The sequence below is a fragment of the Mycetomoellerius zeteki genome, unplaced genomic scaffold, assembly GCF_001594055.1.
Source record: "Mycetomoellerius zeteki isolate Tzet28-1 unplaced genomic scaffold, Tzet1.0 scaffold93, whole genome shotgun sequence".
NCBI classification, from domain to species: Eukaryota; Metazoa; Arthropoda; class Insecta; order Hymenoptera; family Formicidae; genus Mycetomoellerius; species Mycetomoellerius zeteki.
In genome coordinates, this window is record NW_017257968.1 from 1,127,743 (window position 1) to 1,151,905 (window position 24,163).

Below are 24,163 nucleotides of genomic sequence, written 5' to 3' on the forward strand. Positions count from 1 at the left end.
TGTCAATGCGAGAATTATTAGCAATGTTGATCAGAACTGTCCAAGGTCGGTGTTTTTTGGTTTAAAATCGAAATGTCTCAGTGTTCACACCTATTACTGTTCCTACTCCTTACTTCATTATTTATGAATAATAGTATCTTATAATTTGTCATAGCATAATTTGCGACGCTTGGTCTCAGGGACGACACTAGTCTGAAATCGTTAAAAGTTTTTGACCGTGTCTTTCGCTTTGTTTAAAAGTATTCTGTTACTAACTACTATTATAAGATACTATTATTCATAATATATTTAATTATAAAAATATGAATAACAGAATACTTTTAAATATAGTGAAAGACACAGGTCAAAAACTTTTAATGATTTCAAACTAGTGTCGTCCCTGAAACCGAGCATGCTACGATAAAACAAGAATAAAGTAAGGAGTAGGAACGGTAATACGTGTGAATATCGATACATTTTGATTTCAAGCAAAAATACACCGGACAGCTCTGATGTAGATAAAGCTATTCTTTAAAACTTTTAGAGTGAAATATTATTCTTATAGATTAAAAATTGAGCCACTCTTTTTCAAGACTGTCTTAATTTTCATTCTTTAGGCCTGTTACACAATAGAGTCGCAATTCATAAGCCGTAAGAAATTAACCAATCATAGTCGATTATTTTTGTCATATTCAACTGTGATTGGCCAATTTCTTACGGCTTACGAATTGCGACTCTATTATGTAACAGACCTTAGAGATTCCACTCCAAAGACTTTAGAGAGTACAATTAGCTGCTAGCGTAAGTAGCCGTTGGAATTGATGCTCCAGAAAACTGCTTAGAGTATACATGTGCAAATTTATGTATATAGATATCTTTGACGTCTCTGGATGTTGAATGATGCGATTGTGGCAACCTTTACAGAAATCTAATTTAATACTGATCAATTTAATACTAAAAATGATTTATTTCAAATATTTAAAGTACTGAACAACAGCATTTTTAATATTCAAAATAAGTAATCAATTATTATCGTCCAGTATTAAATTTCTGTAAGGGAAGAACATTTACGTTTCGATGAGAGATTGTTAAAAGCGTGCAAGAATCGATTCGTATTCACGTATTTTCTTTACAACTGATACCTACAAACTAGTCCCTCTTATTCCAGTCGTATACGTTTAATTTATATATGGTTCTACCGATATATTTAGGGATAATATCAATATATAAATATATATTATTTATTACATAAGTTAATGGCTATAATGAAGAATTAATAAAAACTGTACGCTTAATGCGACGTGAATACGGATCATCTTCTTTGTCGGTGTTAATTTAATTTATATAATATTATTGCTAAATATATATACATATATTATTATAGCAATACCTTATTATCGTACGCACGAGACTTGATCGTTTCCACACGTATGTCACGACATCCAATGCAATTTCAAATTTGCTAGAGTTGTTTATCTACGAACGACCGAGCTGCTGATCCAAGTTCATCAAATAAAATCGTTCGGATAATTGCCGTTTATCATTATCAATGATAAAATTTCAGGAACTTTGTCGGGTGTGAATCGATGTTAACGTTACAAAGAGTTGCGGCATAAACGATATCTGAGTGTATAAAAAATTAGTGCAAAAATAAAAAAATAACTAAAAACTGAATTCGTAATTTTGCGAAATCTCATATAACCTCACCTGTTGCAGAATGAATAAATTAATAATGTAGTTCTGTTTCTTTTCCGATGTACGTATTCGTAACAATGTACGCTAAGACTCAAACCAGCTTTGAAATCTCGTTCGATGGAAGTTGCTTCACATACCTTCTTGGTACCCAAGTTGATCCTGTTTCCAAAACGTGTTTCTGAGCGTCTTCTTATACTTTCATTCCGTTACCATATCGGGACAAGTATTCATCGATAAAACACATGTGTGCGTAACAAGTGATCAAATTTTGCCTCTCGTCATTCATTCTTCACGAATAAATCGCGTGTATCAGTTTTTCGCGCAGCCTAGCAAAAATTCATCGTGAATTTCTTGCGCTTGGCGGACTCATCAAAAAATTTCATTGTGTTCGTCCGGGAGTGCAAAATAGCCTATTTGATTCGATTAGACTTAAGTGCCGGTGGGAATTTGCTGAACACGCACTCGCACGTGGTTGAGCGAAAAGTGCGGCCGAGCGTTAAGCGTGTGTAGAATATTCGCATTTTGCATCGAAGTTTTATACTTCATTCGGAAAGAGATGACAGAGAAAAGTTCTTTATCATATACATTCGAATCGCAGGAGGAATGGAGGTACGATGTGTTACATACCCATCGACGATTTTCAAAACTTAACACAGATATCCACACACACAAATATCTTCGACATGAAAGTCAGTCTCATCATTTGAAACTTAATTCACACATAGGATTTCCATCAACTTATTTCGTAGCTACAGGCCTGTTGCGTTGTTGCAGTCGCTGCGCAGGCTCGCATCGATCTTACTTGCTCAGCTGATACATTTGCTGCTGCATTTCGCAGTTCTGCTCCGCTTGCAACGCATATAAGGAATACGTAACAAGCATGTTTTTCTGACATTTCAAGTGTAATCTTGCCTTTGCAGTGTGCAATTATCATTATCGTTGCCATTTCGTATCTGTGTCGGTATATTTGATAATTGTCTTCCTGTAGAAAAAATTGTTTACGCATGCGTTCTTCAACTTGTGTCAAGAACTGAACTCAATATCTTGAAGAAGTGCTCTGAATTGTACAGGATGTAGCCAATAATATCGATATGGCGTGAAATTTTTCGACACGCGCCGGTCGAGAAGTACACGAAGAAATACGGTCGTAGATGGTGAAAAACGAACGGCATGTCTTCCGAGTGAGTGGATCAATTTTAAATCGTTTAATCGTTCGCAAAGTACAGACGCAACTCCATTTATTGTATTAATAAATGGAGCTTTTCGCAGAGAAAAACCATGAGAACTTCCTCGCCCTCCTCCAGCACGAGTTCCGTGTACACCAGCGCCGATGACGCACGTCGGTGCACCGGCTATGAGAGGAGCCAGTTCCTCGACTTGGAGGATGTCGGGACTACCTGGCTCCTCGGTTCGCATTCCTCGCACGATAGATCTAAACGAATACTCGAGAGATTTAAAATAGACAAGTGAGTGACATAATATCCGTTATCATGAGCACAAAATTCTTCTAGATATTTTTGTATTTTGTTTGCCAGTTGAGAGGAGTTTCCTTTCTTAGAGCTCAGATATTACATTTCAATTTCACCTGGGAAAGTACTTCAATTTCAATTAAAATGTAGAAAAACGAAAGTAGTTTCCGTTGATTATCTCAAAGTTCTTACAATTAGATCAGCAGCGGGAGAAACTGACCTCTATCATGCTGTCTTTATCTGCCACATTATCTCATAGCTGCACTTTATTTATTGGCCTTTATAAGCTTATATAATTGGCCTAAACAATGTAAAGTGTGGAGAGTTGCTTCAAAATATCGAGGCGCGCATTAGAACAAAAGATTCTTATTTCCAGCATTATAAAGTAGCTTTGATCCTTCATCAACAATATGTTAAAAATTGAACACAACTGGCAGGCAGCAAACAGTTTTTTTATATAAGGAAATTTCATTATATTTTTAAAAATATTTTATTGATTATATATATAATATTAATTTTATTATTTAAAATCAGATTCAAACCAAACAAACAAAACAAATACGAATAAACAATTTGCTATTAATAACTTGCAAACGCTATCATTAATAACAAAATACTGTTCGCATTCATTATGTACGACATTGTGTGCGAATGATTAATTCGTATTTGCAATAAACTCGCTTGCTTGATTATAATTCATTGTAAAATGTGAACATTACATTTAAAAAGTGGCAGAGAAAAACTTGTTAAATCAAAACTTAATATTCTTTAAAATTTAAAACCTTTAATTACATTCTTTACTTCTTAGATAGAGAAATCAAAAAATTAAATATAGAGATAAACGGGATAATTCAATTGTTAAAATTAAAAAATCCTATATTTCTTATCAAAAGTGATCTCACGCCAAGAGTCCAGCTTGAAAATAACAATGAGTGCCTTCCAACAAGCGACTAAGTACAACATAATGATCACCTTATCTTTGTTTAACATTGACGAACAACAAGAATGTAATGAAGCACTGTGTCACACTATGTCAAGTGTGTTTCTTGTTGGAATGCACTCAATGGCTTCGTTTATGCAGTTACTGCTGCAGATGTCGTTCGTTTGTTCTACCTGCGAAAGCGACTGCAGCGCAGTTTGACGTTCGTTTATGCAGGGATGTATATCATTTGCGCAGCTATTGAAAGTCCTGCTTAGGATGCTCTGCTCGCAGTACTGCGTAAACGAATGACAAACTGCGCTGCAGTCGCCATAATACCGCCAGCTATTATAATAGCCAGTTGTAGCAAAATGAATTTCGTTAAAATATCTTTAAATAAAAAGGGTGAAGAACAAATGTTTAAAATCCTACTAAAGTAGAAATAATTCAAGGTAAGATAAATGTATAATGGAAAATATATTGCCTCGGTAGTCTAAAAGCTTAGGATGCTCACACGGAATGCCAGAGATCCGGGTTCGACTCCCGGCCGAGGTAATATTTTTCATGGGCGTCGACTATAGTGTGATTGATGTGGAGTACTCCACACACGAAATTTTTTCGTGTGTGGAATTCCATACTTGGAAATCCGAAGAATATAAAAATTATTTCTTGATGAAATAATTTATTATTTAATATTTTAATAAAAATGAAAATTGATTAAACTAAATATGACAAGTCGTATGTTTACAACTCGATTCGTGGTTGCCGCTTTCACGACCCTCGTTCCCTCTATCGGTATTTTACTAGTGCTCAATGTCTTTATACGCCAATAACAAAAGATAGACGAAATTAAGGTTGGACTAGAGTTCTAGGGACTCTAGCAGACTCTAGGTTGGACATCCTGCTACTGATGTCATGTAGTGACACGCACAGCCAGGCAGCTTTATGAATTCCAATCTCTTCTCATGTACAACAGTACACATACAGCCTTGCAATCCTTTGTAACGATTTGACCGAATAAGTTGGGTGAGACGGCTATACATGGATAAATATATTATTCGAACAAAAGGCCTGTGTGTGTGCCATCTGTGCCTGTTACAATGTGTATGAATGCTGAGCCTGAAAATTCCAACGACAATACGTACACAAACTCAGCCTTTCAACAAAAAACGAATGAAGGAGAATTTAACAGTTTCTATTTAAGTTGTGCTAAAAAATTGAATCAAGGTATAATAAACTTGTAAAATATATTTAAATTAATTGATAAAATTTTTAATTGTTAGTTATATTTTTTCTTATGCTATAAATTAATTTTGTATTCTTTTGCGTTTACTTGTAATTGATCATGATAATTATTGCATTTATAGACGTTATCAGTGAGATTGTAGAATCTAATTCTGATAAAATTTTGAAACTGAATTCTGATGACAGTGAAGAAAACTGTAGGAAATTATACGTCGCAGAAGCAGATTTCCATTCATTTGTAAATGACTGACATTTAAAAAATGTTCTGAATAAAGGTAGGATCACTTTATTATTTATGGTTGCTTTAAAATTGCTTGACACATCTTGACAAACAAACAAACAAACACACACACACACACACACACACAAACGTAGCAGATTAATTCACTTATTTTCAGTGTTAATAAATAATTTAACCTTTTTAATTACATATTCTTTGTTATCACAATACCTCATAACCTTGAAAGAATAAAATTATTGATTAATTCTGAAAATATGAAAACCGATTTGTATTCAATTATACTAATTGTCGTAATCATCGACACAATGCTACACATCCGACTAGTATTCTCAAGCTGAGTACAGATGTGTAGCGTTGTGTCGTTGATTATGGCAATTAGTGCAATTGAGTACTAATCAATTTTTTATATTTTCAGTATTAATCAATAATTTTATTCTTTCAAGGTTATGAGATTATCATGACAAAGAATATGTAATTAAGAGTTAAATTATTTATTAATACTGAAAATAAGTGAATTAATTTGTTATGTTTGTATCAAGATGTGTCAAGCAATTAAAAAACACTATAAATTATTAAATATTTAACAATATTTTGAGAGGTAAACTAACAACTAACTGAATTAACACATTTTATTGTGATGTTCTTTTGCACCTGTGGTTATTGAAATTATTATGATCGATAGCAAATATACATATTATAATCATACAATATACAAATTATTATCATTTTCAATGTGCTTATAAATATATATGCATAAATATTGGTTTATTGCAGCTAACGATGTACCTAAATCATGTAAACGTTGGAAAATAATGTTTACATGGCTAAAATTAAATGCACATCGAAAAGCAGTTTGTACCTTATGTACTGAAGCTGTAAGTCTACAGTTATCATTCCCTTCAGATTCTCATGCCGTAAGAACAATAGACGCTTTTGTAAAAAAACGGATTTAATTGCTGGAAAAACGCAGTTGCACCTTTAAAAGTCACAAAAAGACTGAATTTCATTTGTCTGCTATAACAGGACTATCAAATATCAAGAAGCAAACAGTTGTCTACCACTTATCAGCAGCAAAACAGAAAGAAATGGCAGATGCCCGAGCTTTATAAAAAATAGTTTCTACAATAAGCTATCTAGTGCGACAAGGTTTAGCTTTTCGCGGAAAAACTAAAGAGACGTCAAATTTATTAAATTTATTACAACTGCGTAGTGAAGATGTCGCAATATTAAATAAATGGCTTAATCAAAAAACGTACAAATGGATCCATCATGATAGTGTGAATAAAATACTTCATTTAATGAAGTATAATAATAAAAATACAACTCGCAAAAATTAAAAATCTAAGTTTTTTTGCAATCATTATGGATGAAACTTCAGATATTTCACGATTGAAACAAATATCCTTCTCGATAAGAATCGTGCTAGAGAACTTAACCATAGAAGAAATATTTATGGGATTCTTTGAAACAAATAGTATGACAGCTGAAGCATTATTTAAAATAGTAAAGGATATTTTTACACTATATGATTATTCACAAATTAAGAGGCTAGTGTTACTAGCTAGTTAGTGATGGAGCAGCGAATTTCAGTGGGCGAGTTACAGGATTGCAAGCTCGTGTCCAAGAACTAGAACCTCGAGCGCGCGCGCGCGCTATACGTTCACTGCAATGCCCATACTTTAAACCTGGTAGTACAAAACGGAATGGAGCGAATGCTTACTGCTAAAAATTGTATTGGCATTGTTAAAGAGTTGATTACTTTTATTCGAGATTCTCCTAAGCGGTTAGCACAATTTAAAGAATTGCAAGCAGAAAACTAACCTGTGTTGACTCAATTTTGCTCTACTAGGTAAAACATAATAAATATTATATTTTATAATTATATAATGGATAGTGCATAATATAAATATAAATATTTGCATTATATAGGATAAATAACCATGTATAAACGAATGTTAATTACACTTTTTCTCGTTTTAAATATTATATTATCAAATATGACATTGTCAATACTAATGTAAAAGAACTTGTTAAAGATACATTTATATTCTATTATGTTTTTAATGAATTAGATGTGTACGAGTAAAATCGCTAAAAACACTACAGAATCTATCAAATTATAAGGCTGCTCAGAGCTTCTTTGAACAGTTGCAAAATGATTCAACACTCAACTGTAGCTGTCATGCGAAGACCATTGGCTTTTTGAAACACCTGGACAGTTTCGAATTTTACTTCCATTTATGTTACATGATAGCTATTTTCGAAAGAATCGAAACTTTGAATAGCCACCTACAAAAAGTAGATCTAAATATTCGTGAAGCACATAATAAAGTGCAAGCTATCATGGATGTTTTTTCCGAAGGTAGAGATAAAAGTTTCGAAGAAATATGGAAACAAGCAACCACAAATGCCAAAAGTTTGGGATTAGATGAATCTCAAGTGTCACGAATTCGCAAGATTCCAAGACGGTTGGAAAATGGAGGTGCTGGAAGTGCACATAAATTTCTAACGCCGAAAAGTTATTATAAAAAAATGTATCTAGAAGTGTACGATCAAGTGGTTGCATCGCTACATGAGAGGTTCTTATCGGAAAATCTGAATATTTTAAACCTAATTGGAAGATGTAACGCTTCGACGAGACCAAAGTGACATAAATCGCATTATTGCAATATACAAAAGCGATTTTGACAGGAGTACATTAAAATTATATCAAACGATGTTTTTTAATATAGTGGAGGCAAGAAAAAAGAGATAAAAAATGTAAAAAAAAAGATGTAAACTTTTTGAAAGAAAACGTAGCTGTGAAAGAAATTGTGTCAGAATATACAAAAATGATAGAACTCCTGCTTAAAATTCCGGCAACGTCCTGTACTGCGGAAAGATCGTTTTCAGCTCTTAGGAGATTAAAAACATATGTATGTTCGATAATGCTTCCTATTTTGTTAAATAGTACAGCTGTTCTGCATATTCATTCAGATGTAGTCCAAAATCTGGATTTAGAAGCTGTAATGGACAAATTCATAAGAAGGAACAAAATCCGAAGTTCTACATTCGCATGTTCAACGGAGAATAAGTAAAACTATTGCAAGTGTAGAAGTAAGAAAAAGAAACATGAATTGTCAAGGTGTGTACACACACATATATATATATACACACATGTACGTAAGAAAAAAAGAAAATTGTGATAAATAAACGTAAGCGCTGTGAAGAAGAATAGTAAATATGGTAAAGTAAATTTATTTATTAGGCCTTTTTTTTCTGTGGCAGTTTGCCCACGCCAACTCCTACCTCCACGGTCAAATCCTGAGTCGACGCCCTTGATATTTTTCGCAATAAGAATTAATTATTTACAGATTTCAATATGTCATTCATTATTAAGATCATTTAAAGATGCGTAATAAGCATCAAAAATTCTATTGGTAGATATGAACCAATGCGATACGAACAGTCATGCAGAGGTCAATTTAGATCATGTAACTAGCAGATGACAAAGCAATGGATGTTGCGAATGCACCCAATGAGTTAACAATGCTATTGATGTAACACTTTGTATTATGTACCCAAGCAGAACAGCAAGTCATTATGATATCAATGATGTCAAAATAACTAAAAAATGATCGCTAAAAGTCATTTTTCAATCATTTCCGATTCATTTTAATATCATTTTGACGTTATTATGACTTGTTCTGCTTGGGTTGTTGTAGACTTGTTAATAGATTTCATTAAAAATAATGATAGATAGTACTAATATTAAAATTATATCGATTGACGCACGTTTTAATAATAATAACGTAATAAATAAAAACTATACAAATTAATTTGTAAATTACGTTAAATATAAACTTAAAGTCTACATTTTTATCAAACACTGCATCAGATAATGTATTAAATTTTGACATATTTGTCATTGTGGTAAAAAAAAATAACCTTTCCACTAATAACGGCAATGACACATATTATATTTTTAAAGTATTCTTCATATAAAATATAAGAAAAAATAGCGAATGATACAAATAAAAGAAAAGATTAATAGATAAAATTTTATTCGGACAGAATAAAAAACTGAGTTGAGAATGTCTGTGTTTGGCATATAAAATAACACACACAAGTTCAATCAACAATAAAACTTTTAGAAAATTTTTTAAAATATTGAAAATAATTTAAATGAAATGCAGCAAGTTATTTTATCGCTCGAATAATACGTTCATTATTTTCTTCCTACCTTAACTTTCACAGCGCTTCCTCAATCTTTAATGCAGCTACATAGAACGAATAGAATGCAGTTTGTTTATTGACGAATCTAGATCAAATCTATCTAATTGCTAATTTATTGTAATTTTGAGGAAAATATGTTTTCGAATGTGGTCAAATACGAGCTCACACGATATACTGCATTCATTCGTTAAACAGAGTTAAATAATTGTTACTGTTACTGTAAAAAATAAAACCTTTGAATAACAATCTGCTTGCAGTCACACTTGTTGACTGTAGTTGACTGATAGTCGGCAATCTCTCAGATAATATTTCTAACACTTATGCTGGATTCATATTGCGTAGACAGCAATGATTAATCCGATATCCAATAGGAGAATTTTTTTCAAAGAGACAAAAGTGTTACTAGAACTGAACTCTCTTATTGGCTACAGAATATTATCCATAGTGTGAAGCCAGCATAATATCACGCGAAAGTAATAAATCTCAGAGATTATATTTATTTATATTAAGAACGTAATATCTTGAATATTTATATTTGAACAAAATTTTCTAACTATTGCTGTGTGCGTATATATTAACTAATATTTGAATAATTAAAACATTAAATTATTTTTACATGAAAATGCTCAGATAACCAAGCGTGAGTTAGCATATTTGGGCTACGTTTCAAAACAAACTCTCCGAGAAAGATTTTACTCTATGTGCTATAGTACACGTTACTATATATTTCGAGTAAAATTTTCCTCGGAGGACGTTTTGGAATGTACCCTAGACAAACTAATGTCCTGTACGAGTTGTTACTGAGCTAGCAATATGGGGGGGAAAGGGGGAAGGGGGCAAATAGACATCACCAGTTTATAAAATTTCAAGAGCAAACGTTGAGAATTAATAATGTTGATGGCAAAATGACGACACGCGCGATGAGCTCGCATTTCATATACAGTATCATGCCGGCAACACAATGGCAAATTGATAGCACGTATATTTTACATGCCATCAAGATGTCAACAACTTGCTATCATCAAATTTAGAATTCACGTGAGGATAACATTTCACGCATAATGAGAAAGCACCTTGTTCCTAGTTTGTCGACATCTACTACAACGACCGACAGTAACATGACGGCATCTTGAACTCATTTGGCTATATGAATGGCTTCCCACCCCGATTCATATACATACATATATCTTCATATGATTCATGAAATTATTATATTTTAAATTATTACAGAGATCTTCTTAAATAAAATAACTTTTATTCGAAATTTATTTTTATAATTCTATTATTTAAAAAAAATAATTAAGGATACACTTAAACCAACATTATACAGGGTGGGGAAAAAGTACCGGGACACCTGAATATCATAGAAAATATAAGTATTACAGAAAAGTGTTTCAGACAAAAGTTGTAGGGTTCCAAAAGATCTATTTACTAATCATATCCGTTTGACCTTGCGTGGCGTCTTCAAGATCAGGTCAAGATTTTTAAATGGAACACCTTATTTTTCGCATATTCTTATAGCACATCTCGAGAGCTTTTCAAAACACTATAACAAAATATTTTTTCATGAAATACTTTTGGAGTTATAAGGCTCGAAAGTTACAGTACAGTTGACATTAGCATTACGCAAATTGTCCGACAGACGGCTAAAACCTCTTGAATACTGTTCAAGATCATAGATAACATTTGTCAAGATCAAGGTCATTGGAGGTTGTACCTCTTATTTTCATTTTTATGTAAAAATGAATTTTTAGTGCAAAAATGAAAATGAGAGGGATAACTTTTGTCTGAAACACTTTTCTGTAATACTTATATTTTCTATGATATTCAGGTGTCCCGATACTTTTTCCCACCCTGTATATTCTTCATTGCATGTAAAAATATAAATAGCGATACAAAGTTCTAAGCAATTAACATTACGTATTAGCATTGAAGAATGTTTATACATTTGAGCGATATATAAATATCGGCGTGCACGTATGTAAATGATGAACATACCAATCATTTTTTTTATAGCAACATTAGAGCTGGAACTAATAAAAATAAATTAACACAAATCTATATTAATTTATACTTTAACAAATTACATATGCTGATTACTATTTTATTGCTTGCAAAAAAATGCGAGAAAAAAATAGTCACTCCAGTGCGTAATACCATCAATATCACAGTGCTGTCGAATCAATTAGTATCAATAAATTCATAACGAAACTGTTCATGACTATATTAATATTTAATATTTATCTTAAAATACATAATCTCTACAATTAACAGTTGAACATACACAGCACATACAGTGAAAAAAAGCGATATAAGAAAGAGGCAACGATAAAACCAATACGATAAATAGCTGTTTTTGAGATTCGATAAATTAAAATCTGCGACAAAATAATAAGATTGTTAAAAATAATTATCACGATAATTCGTTATCGTTATATGTTTATAAAAGTGATCACTGATACATCTTGAGATATGTTTCGATACTGTCTTTATCAATGTATTGTTATATCCACTATTGCTGCTTCGATTCTCTGCGCGCTGAATCGTGTCACGAGCGAGAAGGATGGACAGATGCCAAGGCGACGCGGGCCGTTCTGAGTTGGATCGGGTTTTGAACTGTCAACGCGTCGGTTCGAACTGGTTTCTTTGGAAAAGATTATTCGCTGTTACTTACATGTCGTTGCCTTTGTGCGAAAGTAACAAAAAGTCTAGTGCCTTTTTATAATTTGCGTGTTATCATTTCCGCGATCAAGCGTACACGTTCTCTCAGGTTGGCGATTCGGTTGTGCGAAACGGATAACGCACGGCAAGCATAACATTTTGGGGACTCGTCCGGTCCGGAGAATCCGGACGACGGGAATGCTTCGTTCGCCCATAGTGACAAGAAAAAAAGCTCAAATAATGACTCCGAAAGGACGATGGGAATGTCAATGGAGTTGGAAGACCCGGAAAGAACGAACGAAACGACAGCCTTGCAGGTCGCGCTATCGGAGATACGACAGCTTCGAGAAGAGCAGCGATCACGAGAGGCGGAGCTGTTAGCGGCGTTGCGGCGACGAGACGAAGAGCTGGCACAGCTTCGAAGGAGATCGCCGGAACATGTATCCTAACAAAACATCCAGCTAGTTTCTTCAGTAATAAGTCCCGGTAAATTTTGGAAGTGGTGAGCGTGGCGACACGATAGAGCCTCGCGTACATAGGGACGAGTCTCGTGATGAGCTCGGTTATGAATTAAAGCCCGATACGTTCGATGGGGGGGTGCCATTGCGCGAATTTCTCTCTCAATTTGAATTAATTGCACCAGCAAATCGTTGGAGCGTCATCAAAGATGATCGCGTTGGCTTCTTGTTTGAGGAGAAAGGTGTGCGCCATTCTAGAATACGTGTAGATAATATAGACTATTTAGAGTACACGGAGCTAAAAGATAAATTAGAGTTGCGTTTCGGAGAGAGCTATTTATCACAAACTATTTATTCACAATTTACGAATCGGAAACAAAAATTCAGAGAAGATTTCGCCACGCTCGGTACTGAAATAGAGAAGCTATCACATTTGGCGTACCCGGAGTGTACATACGCGATTCGGGACAAAATCGCCTGCGCGCAGTTTGTTTCGGTGTTGTCGAGCGGCTTTGTAAAGAGAACGTTACAACTCGAGGGGATTACTTTGTTGCGATTGGCAATAGAAAGGGCAAAAGCTATAAAACTTATCCAGAGGAAGAGCCACGAGAAAGAAGGAAGAAATAATCGGTATTTCGGAGGACGTTTTAAAGAGAGACAGAGAGAAGGAAGGGAAAAAGGAGGAAGAGGGGCAAGAAGAAAGGAAAAAGAACAAAACTAATTTTAAAATAAATTCGTAGGAGTGCTCAGTGATGGAAGGTGACAAGAATTCATCTGCTCTAGAAAACTTTGTGCGCATGCGTAAAATGACGTAGCAGCTCAATCCAATGATGAAACAGACGGAGTAATACGGGTGCTTTTGAGGCTCCTATACATCTTAGTAACCAACTGTCCCAAATTAGGAGAGACAATTTCAAATTTTAACACTATGTCCCGCTTTACAACATGTTCCAAATTATAATATAAATTAAAATGTAATACAATTTGTATTTATATGTGTTATATAATAGTTACAAATAGATATGTTTTATTTTATGATATTGTATATTAACATGTTATTATAATATATACATATATTTTATTTTTATTGTATTATATTATTATATTATTTATTGTATTAATTCAATATGCGTTGTAATTATGTTTTTTATTACGTATAATTTTTTTGTAAGAATACTGGTAAGATTTTCTGCAGTTTCCCTTATCCTTTGCAACAAATGTTGGTATTCATATGATAAATCGGCTGCAGACGTAATAAAAGACAAAATTTATTATTATTCATGAACACACTACGTTTCTTTAATAAAAACTTCCTTTACTCCCTACAACTTTTTTAACATCGTTATTAAGGATCTTATAGTACCATGAAATATATACGTCAATTAAGGCCGCTCAGCTTTACGCATGCGCACAAAGTTTCTTAGAGCAGACGAATTCTTGTCACCTCCCATCACTGGGAGTGCTGGCTATGTGGGGAAAATGGGGCACTTCCGCTACGAGTGTCCGGGAAAGGAGGAAAACTCGGGTTAGTTGAGCTTAGCGGGGTGAGTTCAACTGGAAAGAAGAAGGCCCCGATTAGAAAGAATTGTAAAGAGTTAAAAATAAATAGAATCGAAAATAATTCGAGTTATTTTCGTTATCTCGGTACGGTAGACAATAAGGTTTGTTCTTTTAAAATCGATACATTTCGATCCTAAATAAGAGATTTGTCAATAAAAACGAGAAGGGATTAAAAATAGGAAATTATAATTTGAGGTACCCCACCGGGGAAAGGGTCCCGGTCAAATTTAAGGTTCTCGTTAAAGTGGAACTTGGGAAGTGCTCCGCGGAACTTCCTATGTTTGTGGCAGAAATTGTAGAGGATTCTATTAGGGACAGATTTCCTAGGGTGAAAACGTTTTCGAATCTGTGTTCGGCTCCCAAAGGACGAGTAGAGGAATAGTTTCGGGACGTTCTCGAATTCAAGATTTCTCGGGAAGTAGCTCTAGAGAGAAAATAGACATCAAAAAAACTCCTGGTGTTCTTGAAGAATTTCTTGCGGAAAATTCCGCGAGAATTTAGATAAGATACAGAAAAGAATTTTCGCTCATCTTCTGACGGAGTTTAAAGATATTTTCGTGGGATTATTGCTGGAAAGGATTATTGCTGTGAAGGTGTCAATATTAATTTAATAGATTTTACTCCTATAAAGCAGACGTTACGACGGGTCCCCTATAAAATGCGGAAAGAGGTCGATAGAATTATAGAGGAAATGAAGGAGCAAGGGATAATTGAATAATCGCAAAGCCCATGGGTTTCCCCAGCGGTCCTGGTAAAGAAAAAAGATGGGACCCTAAGATTTTGCGTAAATTATAAAAGATTGAACGCGGTCACGAAAAAGGATTCCTATCCACTCCCACGGATAGACGATATCATCGAGCAATTATCAGGGAATTCCTGGTTCTCCACGTAAGACTTAAAGAGCGGATACTGGCAAATCAAAATCCGCTCAGAGGATAGAGAGAAGATGGCTTTTTCCATTGGCAGAGGGCTTTGGCAATTCAAGGTGATTTGGGCTATGTAACGCCCCTTCGACCTTTAAACGATTGATGGAAAAAATTCTACAAAAGTTACTTTCCGGGAAGTGCTTGGTTTACCTCGATGACGTAATCGTTTTCGGAAAGAGTTTCGAAGAGATGATTTCAAACCTAAGTGAAGTTTTTCAGCAATTTTGATCGGCAAACTTAAAGATTAATCCTAAGAAATGTAACTTTTCGAGAAGGGAGGTTAGATATTTGGGATACATAATTTCAACTAGAGGAATCGCTACAGACCCAGAAAAGATTGAGGCCGTAAGGGCCTGGCCTATTCCACATAGCAAGAAATAAGTATGAAGTTTCTTAAGGTTCAGTTCGTATTATTGCAAATTCATAAAAGGATTCTCCATTCTGGCTAAACCTCTGGCCAAACTTACTGAGGACCGATGTAAATTTGCTTGGGGGAAGGAGTATCAAGGGGCCTTTGAAGGGCTGAAGCGAGCATTGACATTCCTCCCAATTCTCTCTTTTCCTAGGGAGGAAGGAGAATTCATCTTGGACACAGATGCCTCCAGCATTGGAATCGGCGCGGTCCTGTCTCATTGTCAGAGGCAGGATGGGGTCGAGAGAGTTATAGGTTATTTTAGTCGGGTTAGCAAGGCCGAAAGAAATTATTGCGCAACCCGTCGGGAACTCCTGGCTGTTGTCAATTCGATAAAGTTCGCTCATCACTATCTCTACGGGCGAAAATTTGTCGCACGGACTACGCGTCGCTTAGGTGGTTTTTGTCTTTTAGAAATCTAGAAGGGCAGTTGGCCCGCTGGATGGAAAGACTGCAGCAGTACCAATTTGAGGTAGTTCATCGGAAAGAATTAATATAAAAATGCGGGTTATCCAGAAGGGAATGTGAGTAGGTTGTAACTATTATGCCAAAGTAGAAGCTAAAAACGTTCAAAATGAGGGAAATCAAGTCGCCCATATGATTTTCGAAAGGGAAAGTCCAGAAACTTAGCGTAGGGATTAGAGGGTAGACCCTAGCATTTCAGTCATCTATGGGGACAAAGAAGCGAAAGTGCGCCCGCTCTGGGAAGAAATAGCCGCTCAAGACATTGCTTGTCGAATTTATTGGTCCTATTGACATGCTCTCATCTTAAAGACCGTGTTTTGTATAAGAAATGGGAAGTCCCTAATTCGAAGGAAAACATTTTACAATTAGTTGTACAGTGCGTAGCAGAAATGCCTGGGGTTCGATTTTAGAGTCCACGTTTCGTTCTTAGTTATTTTTACGTTCATGACTATTGTAATATGATACGACTGAATGTTGCATCAGTGATCATAAATATATCACAGTGTTAGTGAATTGAGTTTTGACAGCCGGCCGATGTAACCTCAGTTTCGATTGATCGGTGAAATCTCCGAAATATTCCCAAAATATTCCCAAAATATTCTCCGAAATATTCCCAAGTTTAATTGAAAGGAAGCGGATCGCGAACCTTTGATGTATCAGATAAGTTGTTGATATATCAGATAAGTTTTGAATAAGTATAATTGATTTTACTTGCCAATAAGAAAATATTCTTTGTGAACTGTTTTTCTTACACAGGTCATGATAAATATCGAAAGAATAATCAAAGACGGAGTGTTTGTGTTGTAAGAACTGTTTTATTGGAGACATGCACAGAAAAATAATTCCAAAAGTATTTGAGACACTCACATTAAAAATAAAGATTAGTAAAATATTAATATTAATATATATTAGTAATAAGACTCAATAATTTAAAAACACGAAAGGAAAAAAGGGCTACGAGTCTAAGATTATTACAATATTAATATTAATACTATTATTATTAATACTAGTAATATTATATTATTTATTAATATAAGTAATGTAATAAATAAATTAAATTTTTTATTATTATATATTAATAAATGCAGATACTGTGTATCATTGCGAAGCTTGTGGATGTTATGGATTAGCTGCTGAATTTGAAAGTCCAATATCGTGTAGTCCTTCCTGTACAGAAGTGATAGAAGCTAAAAAGTAGCCTGCAAATCGAAAGGACAGTCCAAAGTGTGTATTATTTATGCATTACTTATGTATTACTTAATACATCCTAATATATAATAATTAAGTGATATTATAAAATTTATTTATATTAATATTTTTTTACAGAAAAGTACGCATAAAAAAGAAACGCAAAAAATTATTACAAGAGTCACAGTTATTACAAAGGTCAAAGGAAATAGATGAAAAGTCTGATGAGAAGATATAAATAATTTAATAATAATTTAATTTAATTTATTTAATAATATGACATATAACATAACATATTTAATAATATAACTTTTAATAATATAGCATAATAATATAACATAGTTTACGTAACGGATACAATACGGATCAATAATCGATCCAGTAACCATTATTGTCAATGACTCGCTGTAGCCTGGTCATTGACTGCGATAGGTGCTGGCATATTTCAGGTCGATCGCGAGGTCTGTTCCATTCGTCGTTTACGTGCTGGATTAATGCCTCTCGAGTTCTGACCGGATCTCCATTCCCTGACTATAATTCCCCATAAATTTTCAATGGGATTTAGGTCAGGAGACTTGCGAGGCCAATCTATCTTTTCAATCTCGGGATGATCGTTGAACCAATTGCGTGTCACGTGGGCATTGTGAACAGCACTGTTGTCCTGCACGAATGTAATAGTCTGATGTTGGTCTACCGGAAATCTCGCTCGCGCACTGGAGAGCATGACAGTGTCCAAAATGTCGACATACTCTAGTGCTGTCATGCATGCCTGGTGTAGTTCCATTATACCTGCAGCACTCATGCTTCCCCAAAAGCTGCACGAAATTCTACCACTGTGGTGCTCTTGCACGACATACTGTGGCTGAAGTCTTGCGCCTTTAGACCTCCAAACATGTAGTCTATCATCTTTAGCAGAAGAGAAGACCTATAATTTTTGAAAATGCCTCATTGTTTTCGCGAATCCGGTATTAACATTATCGAGCGATCAGAGCAGAAATAGAAACAGAACAAAGCAGAAATAGAACATTAAATGATATATGCATGAACTTATGATAAAATCTTGACAAAGAGGAACCTTGTTGAAATGGCACGAAATCCTTTTACAAACTATGTAAGTTTTGCAAACTAACATAAAATTGAGTGACGTAGTTCGGTATCCGCAGGACGCCTAGGCATAGGAGAAAGGTAGTACATGCGGACAGGTTGGCTTCTTATGCGGAGAGACAATTAGGAGAAAGTTAGATTAGGTCTCCCGGAGCTCGTACATTAAAAAAAAAAAGTTCAAAATATTTAAGAATTAGATAAGGTAATTATGTAAAAACCAATTACTGCGTTTATTCTCTTCCTATCACAGAGTTTAGTACTGGTACAAGATTCAAGCTCGTTCGCACATCACGGAGTTTTTTTTTTTTTTTTTTTTTTTTTTAAGGAAGTCCGCCTCGTCGCGGTTTTTGAGCCGTGGTTTTTCCGCGGGACGGAGGGCAAATGCCGAGACGGGGACTAGAGGTAGAGGTACCACGGTAGAAGCTAAATTCCCCCCTCCCCCATCCAAAAAAAGAAGTATCAAGGTCTCAAAGCTCAAAAGAGAAGTCAAGAGAAGTCCAGAGAACTCTTGTGGCTCTGGTAAAGCAGTCAAAAGGAGCCCTGCTCGGAAGCCTTCCATAGGCGCTGATCACGAGACGGGGGCTCGGTAATCTGTGCAACAGCGCAGAGTAGCGCGTGAAGCCATCTGAAAATGTGGTTGGACGTTGAAGTGATGATTGTCGGGACAATCTAAAGAAAAGGGGGAGCAGTGTTATATCCGTGCTGCTTCGATTCTCTGCGCGCTGAATCGTGTCACGAGCGAGAAGGATGGACAGACGGTTGCCGACGCGGGCCGTTTTGAGTTGGATCGAGTTTTGAACTGTCAATGCTCGGTCTGAGCTCGGTTCGAGCAACACCACGCACACAAAAGCCGAGCGACGTACGTGTGCGTTCGGCGTTTCGGCTATCTTCGGGCGCAGTAGGAGCAACTCTCTCTCGCTGTACGATTCTCGCTCGCCCAAGAGCGTCTCCGTTTCATTTTATCACACACTGATAATGTTATATACATATAGAATAAATAATTATATATGTATATGTAATATTTATTACGAAAATCTATATTTTTTGTATATAATATTTGTAGTATTAACATAAATGAACAAATATTTAATACGATATGAATAATTTTTTCTTAATACAAGTAGCGTATTGTAAATCTTCTATAAATATGAAACGAATATGAACTTATAGAAAATATTAAGTGATCATATTATATTCATAATGTTACATACAAAAAATATAATAGATTTTCGTAATAAATATTACATATATATAATTATTTACGTATAATTATTTACGCACTTTTGTGTGCGTGGCGTTGCGCGGCTCAGATCTGGTAACACTGTTCGAGCTGATTTCTTTGGAAAAGATTATTCGCTGTTACTTACGTGTCGTTACCTTTGTGCGAGCGTAATAAAGAGTCTAGTGCCTTTTTATAATTTGCGTGTTATCATTTTCACGATCGAGCGCGTACGTTCTCTCGGGTTGGCGATTCGGTTGTGCGAAACGGATAACGCACCGCGAGCGTAACAGTATTATTGCTCCTTTTCAGATCACGCTTTCGCGTACATCATGTGATCATAATTGGTGCCATCGTAGCTGCACTGATAATCGCCATAATCATCGGCCTAAGTGCGTACGCACGTAACAGCACGTCTGATTCACAAGATGATGAGTTTTTGGTGCCGCCCGATCCAGAAAGCTTCCAGCCACCGACGTGGAGTAAGTTAAGAACTTTCAAACGCGGTGCTGTTTGCGCGGACGGAGCACCATGCGCTGTTATCGGCAAGTATGTATGCCAAAGATATGAATTGTTTAATTCGCAAGAATAATCGATAAACTCGATAAATACGCTTAATTTCCTATATTTCAGGTCAATTCTAGAACGGAACGGATCGGCAGTGGATGCTGCGCTAGCAGCGCTAATATGCAACGGACTCGTGAACATGCAGAGTCTGGGTCTCGGTGGTGGATTTTTGATGACTATTTATCAAAGATCCACACGCCAGACCTTCGTTCTCAATGCAAGGGACCGCGCACCTTTGGCAGCAAATTTTACGATGTATACTGACAAACCCGCAAATGCATCTAGATTCGGTAAATCTTGACAAATTTTTCGATAAACAACCATCTCAATTGTCTTCTCGTATGAAAAAAATATTTAATACTGCCGGATTTTAATTGGCAGGTGCACTGGCAGTCGCCGTACCCGGTGAATTGGCTGGTTACTGGGAAGCTCATCAACAATTCGGTAAATTGCCGTGGGCGGATTTGTTCAAACCGAGCATCGACCTCTGTGAAAAGGGCTATGTTCTAACATTAGTACAGTATGACGGACTTTTATATAATAAGAAGAGCATTTACAATGATCCAACTTTGAGGTATAAACTTACTAAATATGTAGATACAAACCATGCATAATGAATGATAAAATATTTATGGCGGTATATACGAAATATCCTCTTTAATCTTTTAGAGAACTGTTTGTCGATCCTGCAACTAACGAGTTTCGTAAACTAGGTTCCGTGATTAAACCCCACATGCTTTGCGAAACGTTACGTACTGTCGCTAAGAAAAACGCAACCGAATTTTATAACGGTACGATTGGACGACTTCTCGTCGACGATTTGCAAGAACAAGGAGGAATTATAACGATGAAAGATCTTAATGAGTATAGGTAATTACAGTCAGAAAAGTTTTTTCTCTGAGTACAGATAATTATACGCCGCGTTACAAAGAGAACTCTTGAGTATATGTTCTTCTTATTTTTGCCCAGAGTTTCATGGAATCAACCAATACAAACAAATTTTTCGGGCGGGTTGAAACTCTTGACTACAGGATTGCCTGGTAGCGGAGCTCTTCTCTCGTTTATTCTCAACGTCTTCGATGATTACGGCTTCACGCCAGCCAGTATAACTGACTTTAACGCAACAATCCTCACATATCATAGAATGATAGAGACTTTCAAGTACGCGTTCGCGTTAAGAACGAAGCTAGGTGACGGAACTTTCATCGATATGACCGAGGTAAACATATCGAACGATCCCTTTTTCTTTTGAATCTTATTGAGTTTGTTATCAATTAATAATATCACTATTTTAATTCTTTTAAAGATAATCAGAAACCTAACATCGAAGAGTTTCGCGCGCTCGATACGAGAGAAAATAGATGATACAAGAACGTGGCAGGATCCACAACATTATGGCTTTCCTGCCTATGCTAATGTCGAAGACCATGGTACCGCGCACGTGTCCGTGCTGACACAAAATGGTGATGCGGTATCGGTTACCAGCACCATCAACTTTTAGTAAGTCTCCATCTAGGCCGATATTTATAGTCGATTCTTATACTTGAAACTGTCTTAATATGTTATAAGTCAACCAGAAGGCTGTATTAGCATTTTAAGACATTACTTAAGACAGTCTTAAAATAAAAATGGACTATAAATACCGTCCATAAAATTGCATTGTTTACAGAGCGTGAAAATATCCTTTATATGCCTTTTTTTTAACGATTTTGTAGTTTCGGAAGCGGAATAGTCAGCAAAAGAACCGGCATTTTGTTAAATAACGGCATGGACGACTTCAGCATTCCGTCGCAGTTCAATTACTTTGGTGTGCCGCCAAGCCCCAACAATTATATCGCGCCCAAAAAGCAGCCGTTGTCCTCAATGGTGCCATCCGTTCTAGTCGATCGGAACGGTGACGTCAAGATGGTCATGGGTGCTGCTGGTGGTACGAAAATTACGACGGCAGTATCGCAAGTCAGTAACACTTTAAATATTTAACAGCTTAATTCGGATTTCTATGTAACAACTCAATTTGAATTTATGCGACACCAGGACCAACAAATCAATACAGGATTTTCACGAATAAAGCCTGTTGCTTTTAGGTGACAGCAAAGATACTTTGGATGGGGCAGACGGTCAAGGAGGCAGTGGACTCAGCGAGAATACATCACCAGCTATTTCCGCCCAAGATATCTTACGAGTATGGGGTCCCTAAACAAGTGATCGACGGTCTGAAACGTTTGGGACACGTCACGCAACGCTACAAACTTCGCGGCAGCGTAGCTTGTGTCGTACTGTATGAAAATTCCACCATTTTTGCGAACGCTGATTATCGCAAAGGTGGCGATGTGTACGGAATCAATTGATTCGCGTGCGTGAGTCACCTTCCGATGATCCAGCTATCATTTTGTAGCACAAGCCTTCTGCGAAAGATAATAGATTTTGTTCAAACAATGCCGAACAACATCTCATGATTATAACACGGATGTATGCGATCAATCTTGTTATTGTTATGGACGAGGTGTTCGTGTTTGAAAGATCGATATGTCAGTATTACCGTTCAATACAAAACTTTTACACTTTCTCGCTCACTGGTCGCATCTTGTTCTTACATCGCTCTTCCTCTTTCCAACATCTATATTATCGCGAATTTATCTTCCCACGAATTTTCATAACATTTATGTATACAAAGGCAATGTAAGACACGAAAATCAAGAAATTTTTTTTTCACAGTTGATATACATGTTTGTACGATTCGAATTCTCAGCACAGTTGTATGACGCTCCATGGACGTGATGTTTATTGAAAATCTCTAGCCTTGCTGCGCTATTTATAGGCGTAAAGCCTCGATATCACTGCGATTTATTTTCTGTTTTAAACTAATCGGATCATCTCTTTGGATCACGTATCAAATATTCCACTTAGGCCCGTTTTCACAATATATGGTTACCTAAAGATTAAAGGTTACCAACAGATTTATCAATGAAATTCATTCATGAATTTCTTGGTTACCTTTAATCTTTAGATGACCATATAATGTGAAATCGAGCTTTAAATGTCATCTGCACATCCCAATCTCTGCGAATTCTCTCATGTTCTATAATAATTTTTTAAATAATCTTGTTATTGAATAAAACTGAATTTTAATAATAGATGTAAAGTGATACACTATTTTGACGACAGCATTTTGCCAGAGGGAAATTATTTTTCGTATTCTTGTTAACATACGTCACTGCACGTCTCTCTTTCTAATCTTCTTGCTTCAGAGTTTCCTACAACGCCAAAGCGACGCTTGGGAAGCGTCGTGCAAATATAAGGCATTGCATTAGCAATTCCCCTTCTACACTTCAACAAAACCTGTTTCGTCCGAAGCCGTCCGGGAGGATTCTCTCGATTAGTTAAGAGCAGATCGGGGGGCTGACTTAATGCCAGCCATCAGGATCAAATCGATTAACGGTACTACGTATCCAATTTCCTTTCGTCTGGTCGTCGCCAAATTCGTTGTTCGAATTCGATCGACGATTTCCTTCACGCACTTTTATAAATGCCAAAAATGAGAAGGAGAAAGAAAGAAGAAGCTGCATGGCCAAACTTTGTCATCTGCTGACTTAGCGGAGATAGCACATTCTATAAGCTATAATTAAATGTCGCCTCATGTCAGCGAAAGGAGTGCACGAAAACGAGCACGTATTTCGTGCTTCTAGTCGAGATAATCCATCGATATTTCCTATCAATGTTCAGCCTTGAAAATAAGATGCGCCGTGAAAGAAAAAAGAAACTGATATTTTAAGTACAAACGATTATATGCAAACGCGATATTTAATTATAAATTATAACATCAACGCAACGTTATAATAT

At 35.8% G+C, this 24,163-nt stretch overlaps 2 protein-coding genes across 7 annotated transcripts in view; one reads left to right on the forward strand and one right to left on the reverse strand.

The window, feature by feature from the left end:
- Window positions 1–24,163, reverse strand: part of LOC108730523 (phytanoyl-CoA dioxygenase, peroxisomal) — a 57,653-nt gene that overhangs the window by 29,335 nt on the left and 4,155 nt on the right. Inside the window, exons 1-2 of one of the 6 annotated variants that reach the window (XM_018460281.1) lie at window positions 1,687–2,313; window positions 1,370–1,602 (exon numbers count right to left, since the gene is read on the reverse strand). The exons of 3 other annotated variants lie outside the window; for them this stretch is intronic. The gene's annotated coding sequence lies outside the window, so the exon portion shown is untranslated. 2 more of the 6 variants (XM_018460283.1, XM_018460280.1) reach the window with 2 other exon arrangements.
- Window positions 2,435–24,163, forward strand: LOC108730521 (gamma-glutamyltranspeptidase 1). The gene is made up of 10 exons (XM_018460275.1): window positions 2,435–2,855; window positions 2,944–3,140; window positions 20,069–20,305; window positions 20,390–20,613; window positions 20,705–20,897; window positions 20,993–21,193; window positions 21,293–21,542; window positions 21,630–21,823; window positions 22,039–22,279; window positions 22,408–24,163. The coding sequence occupies exons 1-10, from the start codon at window positions 2,826–2,828 to the stop codon at window positions 22,669–22,671; spliced, it is 2,031 nt and encodes a 676-aa protein (XP_018315777.1). The 5' UTR covers window positions 2,435–2,825; the 3' UTR covers window positions 22,672–24,163.